Source organism: Oncorhynchus kisutch, linkage group LG18 (genome assembly GCF_002021735.2).
Source record: "Oncorhynchus kisutch isolate 150728-3 linkage group LG18, Okis_V2, whole genome shotgun sequence".
NCBI lineage: Eukaryota > Metazoa > Chordata > Actinopteri > Salmoniformes > Salmonidae > Oncorhynchus > Oncorhynchus kisutch.
Genome location: NC_034191.2, coordinates 73,666,156 through 73,691,531, shown reverse-complemented (window position 1 = coordinate 73,691,531; position 25,376 = coordinate 73,666,156). Strand labels below are relative to the sequence as shown.

At 43.9% G+C, this 25,376-nt stretch overlaps 1 protein-coding gene across 7 annotated transcripts in view; it reads left to right on the top strand.

The window, feature by feature from the left end:
• Nucleotides 1-25,376, top strand: part of LOC109909808 (receptor-type tyrosine-protein phosphatase mu) — a 309,073-nt gene that overhangs the window by 114,231 nt on the left and 169,466 nt on the right. For all 7 annotated transcript variants that reach the window (XM_031796756.1, XM_031796758.1, XM_031796761.1 and 4 more), the window contains exons 5-7: nucleotides 4,626-4,741; nucleotides 11,572-11,746; nucleotides 22,025-22,318. In XM_031796756.1, coding sequence (XP_031652616.1) covers nucleotides 4,626-4,741; nucleotides 11,572-11,746; nucleotides 22,025-22,318 — 585 coding nt within the window. The remainder of the gene's footprint in view (nucleotides 1-4,625; nucleotides 4,742-11,571; nucleotides 11,747-22,024; nucleotides 22,319-25,376) is intronic.

The following is a 25,376-nucleotide window of genomic DNA, read 5'->3' as shown; positions in this document are numbered from 1 at the left end:
GCTACAAGGAAGCATGTTTTGTTCCCTGTAATGGGAATTTGAAGATTGGGAGAGGAGAGCAGTCATTGATAAAGTCTATCAAAATCAATCTAGTTTAATTACAAGTTGCAACAGACACCTCCAGCACAGAAGCAGAGAAAATGCCTAACTGGCTTTCTCTAAGCAGGTCGTTATGTTCTAATCTCACAGCACCAATGTTCTGTTCTGTCAACAGATATCAATGCAATCCATAACATTCAGTAACAAGTTGTGGCCATCAACCCAGACACAAATGAGTGTCACAAATAGAACCCTGGAAATCAGGAGTATTACAGAAGCACATGTACATGTTTCCCTAAGTATTGGATAGTTGCTGTAAACTGAATATGAACTTTATTCATCTTAAATTTCCCCATTACACCTCCAAAAACACAGGGTGCTCTGAACACAGGGGCGAGACATTTGTTTATGGCCCTGTTTTGATCCCCCCCCCCCCCCCACTGCTTTTGCATTTTCCCGCTATTGTTGCGTCTGAAAACTTTCTTCTAATATCCTTGAACTCTGGAGAGATACGACAGGTTTATACTTTCCCCGGCTTGAATATTTTCACCACGGCTTATTTTCATGCCTCCTGACCTCCTCTCGCCACTGTAATATCCTGATTGAAAATGCTGTCCCAGAGACTCCTGGGAAGAAGGTAAAAAAAAATGTTTGATTGAATCTCGTCAGATTTCAGCCCGCATGGCTCAAGCGATCAGACCAAGGTTAGGCCAACAGAGAAGAAATGTGATTTGTTTTTTTGTGGGATTAAAGGATAATAGGCTGTTTAGTTGAAAGGGGGATACTAGTCAGTTGTAACACTTAATGCATTCAACTGAAATGTGTCTTCCGCATTTAACCCAACCCCTCTGAATCAGAGAGGTGCGGGGGGCTGCCATAATCGAGATCCATGTTTTCGTCACCCGTGGTTAACTGCCTTGCTCAGGGGCAGAATGACAGATTTCTATCTTGTAAGCTTGGGGATTCGATCCAGCAACCTTTCAGTTACTTGCTCAGCTCTCTAACCACGTCCCTGTTTAGTATGACTTGCGGAAGATGCTATATAAAGTTGAAGTCAGAAGTTTACTTTTTTCAACCACTCCACAAATATCTTGTTAACAAACTATAGTTTTGGCAAGTCGGTTAGGACATCTACTTTGTGCATGACATTTGTCATTTTTCCAACAATTGTTTACAGGCATATTATTTCACTTACAATTCACTGTATCACAATTCCAGTGGGTCAGAAGTTTATATACACTAAGTTGACTGCCTTTAAATTCCAGAAAATTATGTCATGGCTTTAGAAGCTTCTGATAGGCTAATTGACATCTGAGTCAATCGGAAGTGTACCTATAGGAAGTGTACCTGTAGGATGTATTTCAAGGCCTACCATCAAACTCAGTCCCTCTTTGCTTGACATCATGGGGTAATCAAAAGAAATCAGCCAAGACCACAGAAAAGAATGGTAGACCTCCACAAGTCTGGTTCATCCTTGGGAGCAATTTCCAAATGCCTGAAGGTACCACATTCATCTGTACAAAAAATAGTATGCAAGTATAAACACTCGAGGTTGACCGATTTTATAATTTTTCAATACCAATACAGATTATTGGAGGACCAAAAAAAGCCGATACCGATTAATCGGACGATTTTTATTTATTTATTTGTAATAATGACAATTACAACAATACTGAATGAACACTTTTATTTTAACTTAATATAATACATCAATAAAATCCATTTAGCCTCAAATAAATAATGAAACATGTTCAATTTGGTTTATGCAAAAACAAAGTGTTGGAGAAGAAAGTAAATGTGCAATATGTGCTATGTATAAAAGCTAATGTTTAAGTTTCTTGTTCAGAACATGAGAACATATGAAAGCTGGTGGTTCCTTTTAACATGAGTCTTCAATATTCCCAGGTAAGAAGTTTTAGGTTGTAGTTATTATAGGACTATTTCTCTCTATACCATCTGTATTTCATATACCTTTTGACTATTGGATGTTCTTATAGGCACTTTAGTATTGCCAGTGTAACAGCGCTCACCCCGCTAACTAGCCAGCCATTTCACATCGGTTACACCAGCCTAATCTCAGGAGTTGAAAGGCTTGAAGTCATAAACAGCTCAATGCTTGAAGTACAGCAAAGAGCTGCTGGCAAAATGCACAAAAGTGCTGTTTGAATGAATGTTTACGAGCCTGCTGCTGCCTACCACCGCTCAGTCAGACTGCTCTATCAAATCATATACTTAATTATAACATAATAACACACGGAAATACAAGCCTTAGGTCATTAATATTGTAAAATACGGAAACTAATTTCGAAAACAAAACGTTGACTATTTTCAGTGAAATACAGAACAGTTCCGTATTTTATCTAACGGGTGGCATCCATAAGTATAAATATTCCTGTTACATTGCACAACCTTCAATGTTATGTCATTTTTACGTAAAATTCTGGCAAATTTGTTCGCAATGAGCCAGGCTGCCCAAACTGTTGCATATACCCTGACACTGTTGCACAGAACGCAAGAGACGTGACACAATTTCCCTAGTTTAATATTGCCTTCTAACCTGGATTTCTTTTAGCTAAATATGCAGGTTTAACAAAATATACTTCTGTGTATTGATTTTAAGAAAGGCATTGATGTTTAAGGTTAGGTACATTTGTGCAACGATTGTACTTTTTTCGAAAATGCGCTTTTGTTAAATCATCCCCTGTTTGGCAAAGTTGGCTGTCTTTGTTCGGAAGAAATAGTCTTCACACAGTTTTCAATGAGCCAGGTGGCCCAAACTACTGCATATACCCTGACTCTGTTCCACAGAACGCAAGAGAAGTGACACAATTTCCCTAGTTAAATGAAATTCATGTTAGCAGGCAATATTAACTAAATATGCATGTTTTAAAATATATACTTGTGTATTGATTTTAAGAAAGGTGTTGATGTTTATGGTTAGGTACACATTGGTGCAACGACAGTGCTTTTCTCACGAATGCGCTTGTTAAATCACCTGTTTGGCGAAGTAGGCAATGACAAATTAACAGGCACCGCATCGATTATATGCAACGCAGGACACGCTAGATAAACTAGTAATATTGTCAACCATGTGTAGTTAACTAGTGATTATGTTAAGATTGATTGTTTTTTTTATAAGATACGTTTAATGCTAGCTAGCACCTTAACTTGGCTCCTTGCTGCACTCGCATAACAGGTAGTCAGCCTGCCACGCAGGCTCCTCGTGGAGTGCAATGTAATCTGCCATGATTGGTGTCCAAAAAATGCTGATTACCGATTGTTATGAAAACTTGAAATCGGCCCTAATTAATCAGCCATTCTGATTAATCGGTCGATCTAAAAATAAACACCAGGTGACCACGCGGCCGTCATACCGCTCAGGAAGGAGATGTGTTCTGTTTCCTAGAGATGAACGTACTTTGGTGAGAAGTGCAAATCAATCCCAGAACAACAGCAAAGGACCTTATGAAGATGCTGGTGGAAACAGGTACAAAATGATCTATATCCACAATAAAAAAAGTCCTATATCGACGTAACCTGAAAGGCCACTCAGCAAGGAAGAAGCCACTGCTCCAAAACTGCCATAAAAAATCCAGACTACGGTTTGCAACTGCACGTGGGGACAAAGATCGTACTTTTTGGAGTATTGTCTGATGAAACAAAAATACAACTGTTTGGCCATAATGACCATCGTTATGTTTGGAGGAAAAATGGGGAGGCTTGCAAGCCGAAGAACACCATCCCAACCGTGAAGAACGGGGGTGGCAGCATCATGTTGTGGGGGTGCTTTGCTGCAGGAGGGACTAGTGCACTTCACAAAATAGATGGCATTGTGAGGAGGGAAATTTATGTGGATATATTGAAGTAACATCTCAAGACATCAGTCAGGAAGTTAAAGCTTGGTCACAAATGGGTCTTCCAAATGGACAATGACCCCAAGCATACTTCCAAAGTTGTGGCAGAATGGCTTAAGGACAACAAAGTAAAGTTATTGGAGTGGCAATCACAAAGTCCTGACTTCAATCCTATTGAAAATGTATGGGCAGAACTGAAAAAGCGTGTGCAAGCAAGGAGGTCTACAAACCTGACTCCGTTACACCAGCTCTGTCAGGAGGATTTGGCTGAAGTTCACCCAACTTATTGTGGGAAGCTTGTGGAAGGCTACCCAAAACGTTTAACCCAAGTTAAACAATGTAAAGGCAATGCTAGCAAAAAAGCTGAAATAAATCATTCTCTCTATTTTTTTCTGACATTTCACGTTCCTAAAATAAAGTGGTGATCCTAACTGACCTAAGACGGGAAATTTTTACTAGGATTAAATGTCAGGAATTGTGAAAAACTGATGTATGTAATCTTCCGACTTCAACTGTACATGCCCAGCCTATTGGATAGATTGAGAAAGGGAAATTCTGAGGGGGAAAAAAGTATGAATTTACCCACAGTATGCTCAATATGAATGGAATGGAAATGTTAGACTGTAATTAAATTCAACTGATAGTGGATGAGACAGTAATACATGAATATACTTTAATTAGAATGCTTCATATGGTCTAGGTTATTAATGTGTGTGTATATCTATTTTGCAGTGAGCACCCCACACTTCCTCCACATCAAAGGTGTGGAGGTCAACGCCAGGCAGACCGCCACCTTCCAGTGCACAGTCAACGGTCGACCACAAGACAGCCACAACCTCTGGTTACAGGCAAGTCAATTTTGACCTTAAACAGTCCTATGCTGTCATTTTCGATCCTTAATGCCACAGTGTTGGTGTCACATGAAGACAAACTACCATTACCAGACTCCTTGTGCATGGCACATCTTCTTGAACATTGGTTGACATCTGGACCTGAAATGAGAAGCTCTGTGTTTTCCACCGTTCTCCATGACATTACTGTGGAGCGGAAGGATCCAGACCTCTACCTACCTAATGAGGGCCCTACTCTGAACAGACCTCTAGCTACCTAATGAGGGCCCTACTCTGAACAGACCTCTACCTACCTAATGAGGGCCCTACTCTGAACAGACCTCTACCTACCTAATGAGGGCCCTACTCTGAACAGACCTTTAGCTACCTAATGAGGGCCCTACTCTGAACAGACCTCTACCTACGTAATGAGGGCCCTACTCTGAACAGACCTCTACCTACCTAATGAGGGCCCTACTCTGAACAGACCTCTAGCTACCTAATGAGGGCCCTACTCTGAACAGACCTCTACCTACGTAATGAGGGCCCTACTCTGAACAGACCTCTACCTACCTAATGAGGGCCCTACTCTGAACAGACCTCTACCTACCTAATGTGCGCCCTACTCTGAACAGACCTACACTACTGTTCAAAAGTTTGGGGTCACTTAGAAATGTCCTTGTTCAAAAAAAGTGTCAATTTTAAAATAACATCAAATTGATCAGAAATGCAGTGTAGACGTTAATGCTGTAAATTACTATTGTAGCTGGAATAAAAATGGAATATCTACATAGGCGTACAGAGGCAAATTATCAGCAACCATCACTCCTGTGATCCAATGGCACATTGTGTTAGCTAATCAAAGTTTATCATTTTAAAAGGTTAATTGATCATTAGAAAACCCTTTTGCAATTATGTTAGCACAGCTGCAAACTGTTGTTCTGATTAAAGAAGCAATTAAACTGGCCTTTAAACTAGTTGAGTATCTGGAGCATCAGCATTTGGGTTCCATGACAGGCTCAAAATGGCCAGAAACAAAGACTTTCTTCTGAAACTCATCAGTCTATTCTTGTAAAACTCCAGTCTCAACGTCAACAGCGAAGAGGCGACTCTGGGATGCTAGCCTTCTAGGCAGAGTTCCTCTGACCGGTGTCTGTGTTCTTTTGCCCATCTCAATCTTTTCTTTTTGTTGGCCAGTCTGCGATATGGCTTTTTCTTTGCAACTCTGCCTAGTAGGCCAGCATCCAGGAGTCACATCTTCACTGTTGACGTTGAGACTGGTGTTTTTCGCGTACTATTTAATGAAGCTGCCAGTTGAGGACTTGTGAGGAGTCTGTTTCTCAAACTAGTGTGTGTTGCCTCACAGTCCGTGCTGTTCCATAAGGTTATTTTTTTCTTGTTTTTTTAAATCTAATTTTACTGCTTGCGTCAGTTACTTGATGTGGAATAGAGTTCCATGTAATCATGGCTCTATGTAGTACTGTGTGCCTCCCATAGTCTGTTCTGGACTTGGGGACTGTGAAGAGACCTCTGGTGGCATGTCTTGTGGGGTATGCATGGGTGCCGAGCTTTGTGCCAGTAGTTTAGACAGACAGCTCGGTGCATTCAACATGTCAATACCTCTCATTAATAAAAGTAGTGATGAAGTCAATCTCTCCTCCACTTTCAGCCAGGAGAGATTGTCATGCATATTATTAATGTTTTCTCTCTGTTTTCAGCCAGCCGTGCTGCCCTGTTCTGAGGCAATTGCAATATTCCTTAGTCCGTTTTTGTGGCACCTGACCACACGACTGAACAGTAGTCAAGGTGCGACAAAATTAGGGCCTGTAGGACCTGCCTTGTTGATAGTGTTGTTAAAACAGAGCATCGCTTTATTATAGACAGACTTCTCCCCATCTTAGCTACTACTGCATCAATATGTTTTGAGCATGACAGTTTCCAATCTAGTGTTACTCCAAGCAGTTTAGTCATCTCAACTTTCTCAATTTATTAAGTTATTACAATATTTAGTTGAGGTTTAGAGTTTAGTGAGTGTTTTTCTAAGTAAAATGCTTTTAGTTTTAGAAATATTTAGAGTTAACTTATTCCTTGCCACCCAATCTGAAACTAACTGCAGCTCTTTGTGGCGTGTTGCAGTTATTTCAGTCGCTGTAGTAGCTGACGTGTATAGCGTTGAGTCATCCGTATACATAGAAACTCTGGCTTTACTCAGTCAGTGGCATGCCATTAGTAAAACAAATTAAAAGCAAGGGGCCTAAACAGCTACTCTGGGGAATTCCTGATTCTAACTGGATTATATTTGATAGGCTAATATTAAAGAACACCCTCTGTGTTCTGTTAGACAAGTAACTCTTAATCCACATTATAGCAGGGGGTGTAAAGCCATAACACATATGTTTTTCCAGCAGCAGACTATGGTCAATAATGTCAAAAGCTGGGCTGAAGTCTAACAAGACAGCCCCCACAATCTTTTTATCATCAATTTCTCTCAGCCAATCATCAGTCATTTGTGGAAGTGCTGTGCTTGTTGAGTGTCCTTCCCTACAAGAATGTTGAAATTCTGTTGTCAATGTTCTTGTCATCTGCATATCACTGTGTTATCTGTAGGTTGATAGTGTGTGAGGTAGATCAGTGTGCTATCGGTAGGTTGACAGTGTGTGAGGTAGATCAGTGCTATCGGTAGGTTGACAGTGTGTGAGGTAGATCAGTGTGCTATCGGTAGGTTGACAGTGTGTGAGGTAGATCAGTGTGCTATCGGTAGGTTGACAGTGTGTGAGGTAGATCAGTGTGCTATCGGTAGACTGACAGTGTGTGAGGTAGATCAGTGTGCTATCGGTAGGTTGACAGTGTGTGAAGTAGATCAGTGTGCTATCGGTAGGTTGACAGTCTGAGGTAGATCAGTGTGCTATCGGTAGGCTGACAGTCTGAGGTAGATCAGTGTGCTATCGGTAGGCTGACAGTGTGTGAGGTAGATCAGTGTGCTATCGGTAGGCTGACAGTGTGTGAGGTAGATCAGTGTGCTATCGGTAGGCTGACAGTGTGTGAGGTAGATCAGTGTGCTATCGGTAGGTTGACAGTGTGTGAGGTAGATCAGTGTGCTATCGGTAGGTTGACAGTGTGTGAGGTAATCGCTCCTCTTAACGAATTCCTTTCATCCTCGTTAATGCCGGAGATGAAACACTAGCATTAAGTGAAATCCCCCCCGGTGACAGTAATGAAGAAATATTCCTGACAAACAAATGGCCCCCCATCTGGTATGGGTGTGTGTGTGTTTGGTTTTGTCGGCGTGTGTGTGGTGACAGCTGTGAGGAAGCCAGGGTGCAGAGAGAACACAGCGTGGCGCTTGCTTGCAGGATTCTCTGTCCCTCTCGCTCTTCAAACAGACCAGCAGACAAACACAAACATACACACAGCCTGCTGACACAACACTCCTGGTATTGCCAGAAGTTGTATTTGACCCCCTCTTCCAATTCCATGCACCAAAAGAAAACATTGGGAGGATATCTCCCCTAACATAAACATCAGGAGGATATCTCCCCTAACATAAACATCAGGAGGATATCTCCCCTAACATAAACATCAGGAGGATATCTCCCCTAACATAAACATCAGGAGGATATCTCCCCTAACATAAACATCAGGAGGATATCTCCCCTAACATAAACATCAGGAGGATATCTCCCCTAACATAAACATCAGGAGGATATCTCCCCTAACATAAACATCAGGAGGATATCTCCCCTAACATAAACATCAGGAGGATATCTCCCCTAACATAAACATCAGGAGGATATCTCCCCTAACATAAACATCAGGAGGATATCTCCCCTAACATAAACATCAGGAGGATATCTCCCCTAACATAAACATCAGGAGGATATCTCCCCTAACATAAACATCAGGAGGATATCTCCCCTAACATAAACATCAGGAGGATATCTCCCCTAACATAAACATCAGGAGGATATCTCCCCTAACATAAACATCAGGAGGATATCTCCCCTAACATAAACATCAGGAGGATATCTCCCCTAACATAAACATCAGGAGGATATCTCCCCTAACATAAACATCAGGAGGATATCTCCCCTAACATAAACATCAGGAGGATATCTCCCCTAACATAAACATCAGGAGGATATCTCCCCTAACATAAACATCAGGAGGATATCTCCCCTAACATAAACATCAGGAGGATATCTCCCCTAACATAAACATCAGGAGGATATCTCCCCTAACATACACATCAGGAGGATATCTCCCCTAACATACACATCAGGAGGATATCTCCCCTAACATACACATCAGGAGGATATCTCCCCTAACATAAACATCAGGAGGATATCTCCCCTAACATAAACATCAGGAGGATATCTCCCCTAACATAAACATCAGGAGGATATCTCCCCTAACATAAACATCAGGAGGATATCTCCCCTAACATAAACATCAGGAGGATATCTCCCCTAACATAAACATCAGGAGGATATCTCCCCTAACATAAACATCAGGAGGATATCTCCCCTAACATAAACAGCAGGAGGATATCTCCCCTAACATAAACAGCAGGAGGATATCTCCCCTAACATAAACAGCAGGAGGATTTCTCCCCCAACATAAACATCGGGAGGATTTCTCCCCCAACATAAACATCGGGAGGATTTCTCCCCCAACATAAACATCGGGAGGATTTCTCCCCCAACATAAACATCGGGAGGATTTCTCCCCTAACATAAACATCGGGAGGATTTCTCCCCCAACATAAACATCGGGAGGATTTCTCCTCCAACATAAACATCGGGAGGATTTCTCCTCTAACATGATGGCCAGTGCTCTGCCTGGTCTGTTGTTCTCTCTCCCATCTAAAGTATTGGACGGTTCAGCGGTTCAGTTGGACCGCTCTGTGACCGTCTGCACCGATGCTGTTCCCCAGGTGGACTAGACTAGCGTTGCCTGCCAGGCAGCCACGTACTCCTCTCCTATTCATAAACCGACCAGCGGAATGTGGAAACCTGCTGGTTAGCCCAATGGTGTTAGACCCTATAGCCTGCAGACACTCTTCAATAGGTCTCAGCTCATGTGTTTACAATGTACTGCTTCAATCTGCAGTACATTCTACTGTACCCTAATCTACACCATGCTGGCAGTGTTGACTTCATAAACAAAGATTGACAAGAGTCACTGCAGACGACTCAATTTGTCAAATGAGGGGAACCAGTTTGGATGGGGAATGTGTTTGTCGCAGCACTCCTAATGTACAGTTGAAGTCGGAAGTTCCATACACTTAGGTTGGAGACAAACTATAGTTTTGGCAAGTTGGTTAGGACATCTACTTTATGCATGACACAAGTCATTTTTCCAACAATTGTTTACAGACAGATTATTTCACTTATAATTCACTGTATCACAATTCCAGTGGGTCAAAAGTTTACATACACTAAGTTGACTGTGCCTTTAAACAGCTTGGAAAATACATGGCTTTAGAAGCTTCTGATAGCCTAATTGACATAATTTGAGTCATTTGGAGGTGTACCTGTAGATAGAAATCAAGGCCTACTTTCAAACTCAGTGCCTCTTTGCTTGATATAATGGGAAAATCAAAAGAAATCAGCCAAGACCTGAAAAAAATGTAGACCTCCACAAGTCTGGTTCATCCTTGGGAGGTACCACGTTCATCTGGAGAAACAATAGTATGCAAGTATAAACACCATGTGACCATGCAGCCGTCATACCGCTCAGGAAGGAGATGGGTTCTGTCTCCTAGAGATGAATGTACTTTGGTGCGAAATGTGCAAATCAATCACAGAACAACAGCAAAAGGACCTTGTGAAGATGCTGGAGGAAACAGGTACAAAAGTATATATAGCCACAGTAAAACGAGTCCTATATCGACATAACCTGAAAGGCCGCTCAGCTAGGAAGAAGCCAATCCTCCAAACTGCCATAAAAAAGCCAGACTACGGTTTGCAACTGCACATGGGGACAAAGATCATACTTTTTGGAGAAATGTCTGATGAAACAAAAATAGAACTGTTTGGCCATAATGACCATCGTTATGTTTGGAGGAAAAATGGGGAGGCTTGCAAGCCGAAGAACACCATCCCAACCATGAAGCATGGGGGTGGCAGCATCATTTTGTGGGGGTGCTTTGCTGCAGGAGGGACTGGTGCTCTTCACAAAATAGATGGCATCATGAGGGGGGGAAAGTATGTGGATATATTGAAGTAACATGTCAAGACATCAGTCGGGAAATTAAAGCTTGGTTGCAAATGGGTCTTCCAAATGGACAATGACCCCAAGCATACTTCCAAAGTTATGGCAAATGGCTTAAGGACAACAAAGTCAATGTATTGGAGTGGCCATTACAATGCCCTGACCTCAATCCTATACACAATTTGTGGGCAGAACTGATAAAGCGTGTGCAAGCAAGGAGGCCTGCACACCTGACTCAGTTACACCAGCTCTGTAATGAGGAATGGGCCAAAATTCACCCAAGATATTGTGGGAAGCTTGTGGAAGGCTACCTGAAACCTTTGACCCAAGTTAAACAATTTAAAGGCAATGCTACCAAATACTAATTGAGTGTATATAAACTTCTGACCCACTGGGAATGTGATGAAAGAAATAAAAGCTGAAATAAATCATTCTCTCTACTATTATTCTGACATTTCACATTCTTCTAATAAAGTGGTGACCCTAACTGACCTAAAACAGGGAATTTTTACTATGATTAAATGTCAGGAATTGTGAAAAACTGAGTTTAAATGTATTTGGCTAAGGTGTATGTAAACTTCCGACTTCAACTGTACATTTACATGATCGTGTGTTGCTGTGTATTTTCCTACCAGGGTATCGGAGGGAGACGGGCCCCGATGAGAGAGACCAAGCCGGTGAACTCTCGCCGCTACACCGCCACGTTCGACGTGGAGAACACCACTAAGGGAGACTCGGGCCGCTACCGCTGCATCGTCCACTCAGACAAGGGCGTGGGCGTGTCCAGTTACGCCGACCTGACCGTCAAACGTAAGTCACGTTCTGCTTGTGCCTCCTATGTTGACTTGCCAAAAAGACTGGTAAAGTTTCCTCACGAATAGGTGCTACGTCAGGGACTACTGTACAGTATACTGTTCATGGTAGTGTTATCCCTATGCATACAGTATACTGTTCATGGTAGTGTTATCCCTATGCATACAGTATACTGTTCATGGTAGTGTTATCCCTATGCATACAGTATACTGTTCATGGTAGTGTTATCCCTATGCATACAGTATACTGTTCATGGTAGTGTTATCCCTATGCATACAGTATACTGTTCATGGTAGTGTTATCCCTATGCATACAGTATACTGTTCATGGTAGTGTTATCCCTATGCAGACAGTATACTGTTCATGGTAGTGTTATCCCTATGCAGACAGTATACTGTTCATGGTAGTGTTATCCCTATGCATACAGTATACTGTTCATGGTGGTGTTATCTCTATGCATACAGTATACTGTTCATGGTAGTGTTATCCCTATGCATACAGTATACTGTTCATGGTAGTGTTATCCCTATGCATACAGTATACTGTTCATGGTAGTGTTATCCCTATGCATACAGTATACTGTTCATGGTAGTGTTATCCCTATGCATACAGTATACTGTTCATGGTAGTGTTATCCCTATGCATACAGTATACTGTTCATGGTAGTGTTATCCCTATGCATACAGTATACTGTTCATGGTAGTGTTATCCCTATGCAGACAGTATACTGTTCATGGTAGTGTTATCCCTATGCATACAGTATACTGTTCATGGTAGTGTTATCCCTATGCAGACAGTATACTGTTCATGGTAGTGTTATCCCTATGCATACAGTATACTGTTCATGGTAGTGTTATCCCTATGCAGACAGTATACTGTTCATGGTAGTGTTATCCCTATGCAGACAGTATACTGTTCATGGTAGTGTTATCCCTATGCATACAGTATACTGTTCATGGTGGTGTTATCTCTATGCATACAGTATACTGTTCATGGTAGTGTTATCCCTATGCATACAGTATACTGTTCATGGTAGTGTTATCCCTATGCATACAGTATACTGTTCATGGTAGTGTTATCCCTATGCATACAGTATACTGTTCATGGTAGTGTTATCCCTATGCATACAGTATACTGTTCATGGTAGTGTTATCCCTATGCATACAGTATACTGTTCATGGTAGTGTTATCCCTATGCATACAGTATACTGTTCATGGTAGTGTTATCCCTATGCATACAGTATACTGTTCATGGTAGTGTTATCCCTATGCATACAGTATACTGTTCATGGTAGTGTTATCCCTATGCATACAGTATACTGTTCATAGTAGTGTTATCCCTATGCATACAGTATACTGTTCATGGTAGTGTTATCCCTATGCATACAGTAGCTCTATTTAAGAGTGAAAGAGTTATGAAATAACATTTCACTTTGACTTTTAATCAACTATAATAGATATTTAAGTTAATTTCTTCAACCAGTCACAAACCAGTCTGTCATTTTATTGTATAATTTCCAATGTCAAGGCCAAGAGTGGGCCTCTCTCTCTCCAATCTCCATAGCTCAGGTTCAGCCTTAGTGATTGGCCTCTATTGTACTCTAAATGTCTCTCTTAGGAAGTTCAGTGTGAGGGATAGCTATAATCCTGGCCTGCCAGATAGAGACCTGTCAATAAATAGCCCTGCGCGTTTCCACCATCACACTCTGTCTCTGTGTGCAGTAGGCGCCAGCAGCGGCCTCGCTGACAATGTGTCGGAGGAGGAGGTGTGTGTGTGCATGTTGTACTATTTATTAGGTACACCACCCTGTTCATGAAAATGGTTCGCTCCTATAGACTATATAAAACAGGCAGACAGGCATCGAGGCATTGAGTTACTGTTCGATTGAACGTTAGGATGGGCAAAACAAGTGACCTAAGCAACTTTGAGCATGGTGTGATCATCCATGCCAGGTGCTTCGTTTCCAGTATCTCAGAAACGGCTAGCCAGTGCCTCTCGCACGATGTGTGTAGGGTTTACCTAGAATGACGCGACAAACAAAACATCCAGTCAGCGGCAGTCCTGAAGGGGGAAAAACACCTTGTTGACGAAAGGTCGAAGGACAAGGGCAAGAATCGTACAAGCTAACAGGCAGGCCACAAACAGTGAAATAATGGTGCAGTACAACAGTGGTGTGGAGGACGGCTTCTCGGAACACACAACTTGTCAGTCCTTTCCACAAATGGGCTATTGCAGCAGACGACCACACTAGGTTCCACTCGTATCAGCTAACAACAAGAAGTGGCTCCAGTGGGTACACTATCACCGGACAATTGAGGATTGGAAAACCATTGCCTGGTCCGGCAAATCCCGGTTTCTGTTGCGTCATGCTGATGGCAGAGACATTTGGCGTGAGCAGCATGAGTCTAGAGACCCATCCTGCCTGGTGTCAAAGGTACAGTTGGTGGCTGTGGTGTAATGGTGTGGGGAATGTTTTCCTGGCACACGTTAGCTCCCTTGATTGGTCCCTTGATAACAATTGAGCAAAGTTTCCATGCCCCGAAGAATTCAGGCTATTCTGGAGGCAAAGGGGAGGTCCGACCCGGTACTAGATGGGTGTACCTAATAAACTGGCCTCTGAGTTTGTCAGACATGTCGACGCAAATGATCCCTGGCGTGTTGGTTGCCATAGTAAATCCCCCTCCACTTGGTTGTGTAGAGGAACGATGTACGACGGCTGCCTCCTTTACCATGTCAAATTATGCTTCATCGTTTTAAACGCCGTTACCAAAGACAGCAACAACCAGTTCCCTTTTCAATTGAGTTGTCTACATGTTTTCATCCCGGTCGTTTGTCCCCCTCTCACTGATCTAATATTTAATTTAGGAAACTTTTCATATTCACATCATTTTTATGAATTTGCCAACACCGACTCGGCTACGGATCGTTTTTACCACTTGTTTTATTCCATCCAATTTATGAGGCAGTGTTTCGTCTAGTGAAGACGTGTGGTGGCTTTGCCAGGAGAGTGCACAGCTCTTCTCTGAGTTGGTGACCCTACTGGTCCTGTTTTCACACAGTCAGAGTAGGAGTGCTGATATAGGATCAGTTTAGCCTTTCAGATCATAATGAATAGGATTATATGGAGGGGGCTGATCCCATATCTACAGGGGGGGGGACTGATCCCATATCTACACGGGGGGGGGGGGGGGGGGGGCTGATCCCAGATCCCAGATCTCAGATCTATGGACAGGGGCTGATCCCAGATCTAGCCAAGGACACAGAGTACCAGGGATACTGACCCAAGATCGGTCTTTAAAGTCCCAATGCAGCCGTATTTATATCAATCTCGAATAGTTTTTGGGCAACAATTAAGTACCTTACTATAATAGATTTTCATTAAAATGGGCAAAAATAGCTTTTTACCAAAACACCATTTCCCAAGCAAGAATTTAGCTAGGACTGTCTGGGAGTGGTTTGAGTAGGAAGGGAAACTGAACGAGCTATTATTGGCAGAGAGGTTTGTAACTCTCTTTGCCGTTGGTCTATTAACCAATTTACCGCATAGTGATGTCACCATGGAAAGCCGACACTCCTGCCCATGCAAACCTGCTGATTAGAAGGTCCTGTGTAGATTGTATTTTCAACCAGTAACTATCAGGAAACAACACTGATGAAATGTTTTCACACTTCTACAGTGTTGGTTTCATCAGCTGTTGTACAATATGATATTAAACACAGGGAAAACTGAATGTTGACTGCACTGGGCCTTTAACCCTGCTGTGGTCATATAGGCTGACCTGAGGCATGTAGAAGAATGGCTGGCTGGGGTTATAAATTATTCACGTTGTACTGTTTAACCCCCACATGGCCCAACAGGTCCCAGAGAGGGACATTACTATACCACTACTGCCAGTTAGAGGATATATTATTCACCTGGAACGCTACCTACTGCACAGGTATATGTTAACCTAGAGAATGGTTTAGATTTGCACTTTTGGTTTTGGACATTGATCCTTTTACTTTTTGTTTGCAGTGAATGTCACTTTTTGCTCTGACTTTGGATGTAGTTCAAGGTATTGAGTCTCTTTAGATGACCTCTTTGTCAGAGCTTGGCCAGCTAGGTCACAAGGGAGGGCTTGGCATCCATCTCAGAACACTGTGCCTTAGCCATACCTAATGTGCCTGTATCAGTAGCTTAGGCATACACTGCACCCCTAGAATGAACAAAAGCTCCCTTTCTGAACAGACCTGACCTCCATATTGCACCATTAAGAAGCACTATCATTGCCTGGAGTTAGAACTACTATTTGTGAATCTCACAGGCTTATTAGCGTACCATGTGTAACAGTATAGCTTCCGTCCCTCTCCTCGCCCCGACCTGGGCGCGAACCAGGGACTCTCTGCACACATCAACAACTACCTCCCGGGTGGTGCAGTGGTCTAAGGCTGTGCCACCAGAGATTCTGGGTTCGAGCCCAGGCTCCATGTGGCGGTGCTCAATTGGCCCAGCGTCGTCTGGGTTTGGTCGGGTTTGGTCGGCAGAGATGTCCTTGTCTCATCGTGCACTAGCGACTCCTGTCGAGGGCCGGGCGCAGTGCACGCTGACCAGGTCGCCAGGTTGGATGTGCATTGTGTCAAGAAGCAGTGCGGCTTGGTTGGGTTGTTTCAGAGGAAGCATGGCTCTCGACCTTCGCCTCTCCCTAGTCCGTACGGGAGGTGTAGCGATGAGACAAGATTAACTACTACCAATTGGATACCACAAAATTGGGGAGATAAAGGGGTAAAATAATCCAATTAAAACCCATCGCTCCACAAAAGCCACAGCCCTTGTAGAGCAGGGGGAACAACTACTTCAAGGTCTCAGAGCGAGTGACATCACTGATTTGAAACGCTGTTAGCGTGCACCCCGCTAACTAGCTAGCCAATTCACATCGGTTACACATGGCTAGCACTGCCACACTAGCAACAACAAGCGTGCTCACAGAACATCCAACATCTCTCTGACCCTGTTTACGAACTCCTTTCTAAATATAGAACCCTAATAATTTCAGCACAATCCTAATGGTACCCAGAAGGGGAGTTTACATAAGCTTCCACAGCCCATGGGACAGGGACCAGTCATCTGGGGAACCGTGCAGGCTTAGAGGTTGGGTTGCATGGGAGCCGACCAGCCATTAACACTTCATATATAGCCTGTTTAGGGTAGGGCCCTGTGACCACTGGGAGGGTGTGGCTAGCAGCAGGTGCTATATAAAGTCACAGCTGCTTTTAGTTTCATAGTGCCTCTCCAGTCCACACGGCTCGCTGCTTGCTGACTCAGCAGTTATGGCTACATGCAGCCATCCAGCGCCACGGCGACAGCTGAGCGCCACCACCAACCACATGGCGATCACACGTAGACTTGCTTGCTGCCGCGAGCAGGCTCTTTGAACAAGGGGCCTCTAGGTTTTATGACCTCTAGGTTGTTGAGCAAGTGGGACTTGTAGTTCAACTGTAAAGTGGGACTTGTAGTTCAACTGTAATTATGGATGAAGTCCCTTTTATTTGTTGGGCAACGTGGTGAGGATGGGGATATCACTCCTCCAGAATTTGACTTAAATACTATTTGTTTTGTTTATACTTCAGCTGCAATTGATTACGCTTGCCTGGCCCAATGGAGCCAGTAGGATAGTCCCAAAAGTGCAAACTACACCCCTCTGTAACTCTCGGCAGACTCAATCAAATGCTCAGTATTTGAAAGAAAACAAATCCTCTCACCACACAGATTGGTGTTGTCTGTAATGTCAGCCCCAGCGCATTATGCTGTTTAGTCATTACTGATGGTCGATACCCACGTGGAGGTGAAAGGGAGTGAGGCCTGACACATCACACGGCACCCGTCAGTACGATGTGGCTCCAACCTTTTGTTTTCCCATTCTGCTACGCGTCAGTGGCCTCGAAGGATCGATTGCCTGGCCCTCCCGAAGCTGTTGAAGGACCTGATATCTTATTTATCTCTTTCTTTCTTCCCCCAACCCAAACAAAATGTCAGAGATTATGTGGTATCGGCTTAGAGGAAATGGAGACTGCTAGAACACCTTACAAGCCCCGCCGTCTAACTCCACCGCACAGCCAGATTGAACTGTCACTTCATCTCAAAGTTAATCTGAGCTGACGATGAGGTGGCATCGTGCTCTCTCTCTCTCTGTTCTCTCTCTCTGTTCTCTCTCTCTGTTCTCTCTCTCTGTTCTCTCTCTCTGTTCTCTCTCTCTGTTCTCTCTCTCTGTTCTCTCTCTCTGTTCTCTCTCTCTGTTCTCTCTCTCTGTTCTCTCTTTCTGTTCTCTCTTTCTGTTCTCTCTTTCTGTTCTCTCTTTCTGTTCTCTCTCTCTGTTCTCTCTCTCTGTTCTCTCTCTCTGTTCTCTCTCTCTGTTCTCTCTCTCTGTTCTCTCGCTCTGTTCTCTCGCTCTGTTCTCTCGCTCTCTCTCTGTGTGTTCGCTCTCTCTCTGTGTGTTCGCTCTCTCTCTGTGTGTTCGCTCTCTCTCTGTGTGTTTGCTCTCTCTCTGTGTGTTTGCTCTCTCTCTGTGTGTTTGCTCTCTCTCTGTGTGTTTGCTCTCTCTCTGTGTGTTTGCTCTCTCTCTGTGTGTTCGCTCTCTCTCTGTGTGTTCGCTCTCGCTCTGTGTGTTCGCTCTCGCTCTGTGTGTTCGCTCTCGCTCTGTGTGTTCGCTCTCGCTCTGTGTGTTCGCTCTCGCTCTGTGTGTTCGCTCTCGCTCTGTGTGTTCGCTCTCGCTCTGTGTGTTCGCTCTCTCTCTCTCTCTCTGTGTGTTCGCTTTCTCTCTCTCTCTCTGTGTGTTCGCTCTCACTCTCTCTGTGTGTTCGCTCTCACTCTCTCTGTGTGTTCGCTCTCACTCTCTCTGTGTGTTCGCTCTCACTCTCTCTGTGTGTTCGCTCTCACTCTCTCTGTGTGTTCGCTCTCACTCTCTCTGTGTGTTCTCTCTCACTCTCTCTGTGTGTTCGCTCTCACTCTCTCTGTGTGTTCGCTCTCACTGCTTCTAGAGACAGTAAGAGGTTTTTATTTGGCATGTGAGTCTCCACCTGTTTGCCGTCTGATAACAGTTAAATCAGTCAGTACCCCAGGGATCAGGACAGCTGTCTTGACTGCTAAAGAAAGACGGTTAAATCATCAAGACAGCCTTTGTCTGAGTGGTTGGTCTCTATCATCAAAATAGAATGAATTGTACATCTATACTCTATACTCAACCATCACTTTTTAAAGTGATGGTTGTGGAAAAATTATATAATCACCAGGAATTCAGCATTTTTTAAAACATTTTCTAAATCTGTTAAGTATTCCCAAAAATAAAAGCGTAATCAAGGTAAGAAATAATTTTAATTTTAAAATACAATCTCTTTCTGGTCTTAGTTGTGAACAATTTGCCGTGTAGAAATGATTATAATCATTTTCTTTCCCCCGACCACTCGCTCCGACAAAAATCGGCCCGCTGCTGAATCTAGTTGCCTAGCTACCCTTGGTCTAAATGTAACAGACCTGTATTCAAATGTGTTGTCTTTGTAAAAATACCTGCGCTTGTCTGGTGACTGCCGCAATGGGACCAACACAATAGTACCTAAAGTGCAAACCCCGCTGGCATTACAGGCAGGCTCAATGAAAGGAAAGAAACACTATGCAAACCCAGGTATGAAACGTATAGAGTGGTGTAAACAGGGAAAAGGGAAGAGGAAGGGGTATGAGATGCAGGGAGGGTCAACAAGTGGGCTGCCATGACGTCTGTCCGGTCTGGCACATGCTGTGAGAGCGGCCCTGAGACTACTGGGTAACTCCTGGGGCCACGGAGCAGACAGCATCTAGTGAGAGGGAAGAGAATGGGAGAGAGGGGGGAGGGTATCAAGAGGGAGAGCGAGAGAGAATTTAGCTTGACCGATGCCACCACACGACCCACAACAATAACACAGAACTATTTTCAGTAGCTCCATGTTGTTACCTAGTTTACTTGGAGGGTTTCCAATAATGACACTTCCATTGACTCCAGTGTGTATAATATATCTGAAGTCTATAAAACACAGTCCAGAGTCAGACGTCAACCCCAGTGGGCACATTACAGACAGAGATCTAGGGCCGTATTTCACACAGCGTCTCATAGTAGCACTGGTCCCCTTGTCCATCTCATTCATTTCAATCTAAAAGTTACAGATGGTCCTAGATCAGCACTAGTATTGTGAGATGCTTGATACATACAGCCCCTGGGAAGACATTCTGTCTTTTCCATCTCACGGAAAAGTCACACGTTATGAGGCCAGGCTGACAGGAAGACAGATGAGCCATTACTTAACCAGTAATTGGTGTTCTCACCGGTTCCAATCGATATCAGAGGCCATGGTGTGTGTGTGAAGTACACAGACCTCAGAGGGGCAACAAAGCGCTCCGAGGTTTTTCTTCCCACCGGAAAACTCCTGTAAATCGTGATGTATTGTATGAAAGCAACAGCCTAATATACTGTATATTCAGTAAACTAAAGGTGTATGTCCTCACCCGTCATATGCACTTCCTGTATAAAGAACAGTGTTATAGGCAAGGAAATCTGGATAACTAAACTGTTCAGTCTCTCTGAGATCAAAACTTCACATTAGTCACTGATATCCAAGTCTTATCTAGTCAGGTAGTAAATGCATCCGAGTAGCCAGACCTAACTGACTTAGTTCAATAAAGGTCATATAAAAAATACTTGGTCTCACCATGACACACTGGCCTGTCGGACAAGCTATCATCAGGGTAAGTGCTAACTATAGGCTAAGTCACACACACTGTGTGTGTGGGTGGGGGGGGGGGGGGGTTGTGTATGTATGTGTGTGTGGGTGGGTGGGGGGGGGGGTATGTATGTGTGTGTGTGTGTGTGTGTGGGGGGGGGGGGGGGGGTTTGTGTGTGTGTGGTGGGGGGGAGGGGGGGTTATGTGTGTGTGTGGGGGGGGGGGGGGGTTGTGTATGTGTGTGTGTGGGTGGGGGGGGGGGGGGGTTGTGGTATGTATGTGTGTGTGGGTGGGGGGGGGGGGGGGGGGTTGTGGTATGTATGTGTGTGTGTGGGGGGGGGGGGGGGTTGTGTGTGTGTGTGTGTGTGTGTGTGTGTGTGTGTGGTGGGGGGGGGGGGGTTATATGTGTGTGTGTGTGTGTGGGGGGGGGGGGGTTGTGTGTGTGTGTGTGGTGGGGGGGCGTGGGGGGGGAAGTTGACTCAACGTCCATGGAAGTTGAGTCAGTCATTCCCTAGACCCGGCACTGAAAACACCCCGATAGAGCAAAAACATTCACCCTCACAATGGACAGGAATTGGCTCATTGTCTTATTGTTGGTGATTGAACACGATAGACTGACTTTGGTACAATGGATCCTCCTCAGAGGTCTCTTCAGGACGACAGAGAGTGCTGGGTAGAGGAGAGGGAGATTGTTGAAATGGGTCACCAGGAGAAAGAGAGCAGGACCAGTGGGAGTGATGAGTAATGGATTCAGGTTGGCTGTTCTACCGGCGAAGGTCGGGAAATTAATTGGTTTAACTCATTACTTCGGTTTGGATCTCCCCTTTTTTCACCGTGCTCTCCACCTCAGCCCGGAACTCACGGCTTTGTGTGAGGCACCGCCACCACAATCACTTAATTGCTCCTACTTAAGATTTAAGCCGCCGATATCATGCGAACACGCATTCTATTTCTCTGCAGATTCACGTTGGGTGTAATTGAGAATTCTCTCTGTTCTGCTCTGTTTGCAGAGTGAACCTGTAGTATTTGCATAGTTTTAGTGTTTCTCTACGTTGACTGCAGGTTTATATATACTCTTCTGGAAGGTAAGATGTTTTGGTCCTCGAATGTCAAAATGTACAAAACATTACATCTCTCGTGTTATAGTTTAGGACAAACTAAATAAGTGGAGAGCTTTTTGTCATCTCTCTTGTATTCAAAATGAGTCCGAATGAATCATCAAGAAACATGAAACGATGAAAATAAAACCTAATATAACTCAAACGGAAAGCATTTGCATTTTTGCGCAGTCCAGGCAGTGCTGAGAGGGATAGTTTGGCCTGCTATTTGTCTGGTTCAGATTTTTTTCAATATAATATTGACGTTATATCAGTTCCTGGACCGTATGAATAAAACCCCCTAGGGAATGAATAAAAAGTGTCTCTGGGGATAAAATAATTATTATATTATAAATAATTAACATTTGGTAGGTAATCTCACAGTATTTGTCCACCAATTGAAATGACTATTTAAGACTTATCTAATTCTCATCTCTTCCTCTTGTCCCCCAGAACCCCCGGTGCCCATCGCTCCGCCCCAGCTTACCGCTGTGGGTGCCACCTACCTGTGGATCCAGCTCAACGCCAACTCCATCAACGGCGACGGGCCCATCGTGGAGCGGGAGGTAGAGTACCGCACAGTGGCGGGCAGCCTCATTGACAACCAGCCCGTGGACAAGACCACGCACAAGATCGGCCACCTGGACCCTGACACGGAGTACGAGATCAGCGTTCTGCTCACCCGCCCCCTGGACGGAGGAACAGGGGCCCCTGGACCTCCCCTGAGGGCCAAGACCAAGTGTGCCGGTGAGTCCCAAGACGTGCAGGGATGCAGCGCGCGCGCGCGCACACACACACACCATGGGGGTGGCAGAAGACCCTTTTTCCATGTATACAGTATGATGTTGTACGGTGACATACCAGCGGTGACATACCAGCGGTGACATACCAGCGGTTAGATAAACTCAGCAAACAAATAAACGTCCTCTGACTGTCAATAAAAATCCTGGAATGAGTAGGTGTGTCCTAACTTCTGACTGGTACTTGCTTAATTAATTTGATTAATATTATGATGTTTCTATTTCAAGAAAAAAACACAAAAAACAATGTTTCCAGTAGGATGGAACAGAAAATATAGCTGGAAAATAGTAGCCGTTAGGTAGTAGCCGTTAGGTAGTAGCCGTTAGATAGTTAGATAGTAGCCGTTAGATAGTTAGATAGTAGCCGTTAGATAGTTAGGTAGTAGCCGTTAGATAGTTAGGTAGTAGCCGTTAGATAGTTAGGTAGTAGCCGTTAGATAGTTAGGTAGTAGCCGTTAGATAGTTAGGTAGTAGCCGTTAGATAGTTAGGTAGTAGCCGTTAGATAGTTAGGTAGTAGCCGTTAGATAGTTAGGTAGTAGCTGTTAGATAGTTAGGTAGTAGCAGTTAGGTAGTAGCAGTTAGGTAGTAGCCGTTAGGTAGTAGCAGTTAGGTAGTAGCCGTTAGGTAGTAGCCGTTAGGTAGTAGCCGTTAGATAGTTAGGTAGTAGCCGTTAGGTAGTAGCCGTTAGATAGTTAGGTAGTAGCCGTTAGATAGTTAGGTAGTAGCTGTTAGATAGTTAGGTAGTAGCCGTTAGGTAGTAGCCGTTAGGTAGTAGCCGTTAGGTAGTAGCCGTTAGGTAGTAGCCGTTAGATAGTTAGGTAGTAGCCGTTAGATAGTTAGGTAGTAGCCGTTAGATAGTTAGGTAGTAGCCGTTAGATAGTTAGGTAGTAGCCGTTAGATAGTTAGGTAGTAGCCGTTAGATAGTTAGGTAGTAGCCGTTAGATAGTTAGGTAGTAGCCGTTAGATAGTTAGGTAGTAGGTAGTAGCCGTTAGATTGTAGCCGTTAGGTAGTTAGGTAGTAGCCGTTAGATTGTAGCCGTTAGATAGTTAGGTAGTAGCCGTTAGGTAGTAGCTGTTAGATAGTTAGGTAGTAGCCGTTAGATTGTAGCCGTTAGATTGTAGCCGTTAGATTGTAGCCGTTAGATTGTAGCCGTTAGATTGTAGCCGTTAGATTGTAGCCGTTAGATTGTAGCCGTTAGATTGTAGCCGTTAGATTGTAGCCGTTAGATTGTAGCCGTTAGATTGTAGCCGTTAGATTGTAGCCGTTAGATAGTAGCCGTTAGATCGTAGCCGTTAGATAGTAGCCGTTAGATAGTTAGGTAGTAGACGTTAGATAGTTAGGTAGTAGCCGTTAGATAGTTAGGTAGTAGCCGTTAGATAGTTAGGTAGTAGCCGTTAGGTAGTTAGGTAGTAGCCGTTAGATCGTAGCCGTTAGATAGTTAGGTAGTAGCCGTTAGATTGTAGCCGTTAGATTGTAGCCGTTAGATCGTAGCCGTTAGATAGTTGGGTAGTAGCCGTTAGGTAGTAGCTGTTAGATAGTTAGGTAGTAGCCGTTAGATTGTAGCCGTTAGATCGTAGCCGTTAGATAGTTAGGTAGAAGCCGTTAGATAGTTAGGTAGAAGCCGTTAGATAGTTAGGTAGTAGCCGTTAGATAGTTAGGTAGTAGCCGTTAGATAGTTAGGTAGTAGCCGTTAGATTGTAGCCGTTAGATCGTAGCCGTTAGATAGTTAGGTAGTAGCCGTTAGATAGTTAGGTAGTAGCCGTTAGATAGTTAGGTAGTAGCCGTTAGATAGTTAGGTAGTAGCCGTTAGATAGTTAGGTAGTAGCAGTTAGGTAGTAGCAGTTAGGTAGTAGCCGTTAGGTAGTAGCCGTTAGGTAGTAGCCGTTAGGTAGTAGCCGTTAGGTAGTAGCCGTTAGATAGTTAGGTAGTAGCCGTTAGATAGTTAGGTAGTAGCCGTTAGATAGTTAGGTAGTAGCCGTTAGATAGTTAGGTAGTAGCCGTTAGATAGTTAGGTAGTAGCCGTTAGATCGTAGCCGTTAGATAGTTAGGTAGTAGCCGTTAGATTGTAGCCGTTAGATTGTAGCCGTTAGATCGTAGCCGTTAGATAGTTAGGTAGAAGCCGTTAGATAGTTAGGTAGAAGCCGTTAGATAGTTAGGTAGAAGCCGTTAGATAGTTAGGTAGAAGCCGTTAGATAGTTAGGTAGTAGCCGTTAGATAGTTAGGTAGTAGCCGTTGATAGTTAGGTAGTAGCCGTTAGATAGTTAGGTAGTAGCCGTTAGATAGTTAGGTAGTAGCCGTTAGATCGTAGCCGTTAGATAGTTAGGTAGTAGCCGTTAGATAGTTAGGTAGTAGCCGTTAGATAGTTAGGTAGTAGCCGTTAGATAGTTAGGTAGTAGCCGTTAGGTAGTAGCCGTTAGGTAGTAGCCGTTAGGTAGTAGCCGTTAGATAGTTAGGTAGTAGCCGTTAGATAGTTAGGTAGTAGCCGTTAGATAGTTAGTAGTAGCCGTTAGATAGTTAGGTAGTAGCCGTTAGATTGTAGCCGTTAGATCGTAGCCGTTAGATAGTTAGGTAGTAGCCGTTAGATTGTAGCCGTTAGATCGTAGCCGTTAGATAGTTAGGTAGTAGCCGTTAGATTGTAGCCGTTAGGTAGTAGCCGTTAGATAGTTAGGTAGTAGCCGTTAGATTGTAGCCGTTAGATTGTAGCCGTTAGATTGTAGCCGTTAGATTGTAGCCGTTAGATTGTAGCCGTTAGATTGTAGCCGTTAGATAGTTAGGTAGAAGCCGTTAGATAGTTAGGTAGAAGCCGTTAGATTGTAGCCGTTAGATCGTAGCCGTTAGATAGTTAGGTAGTAGCCGTTAGATAGTTAGGTAGTAGCCGTTAGATAGTTAGGTAGTAGCCGTTAGATTGTAGCCGTTAGATCGTAGCCGTTAGATAGTTAGGTAGTAGCCGTTAGATAGTTAGGTAGTAGCCGTTAGATTGTAGCCGTTAGATTGTAGCCGTTA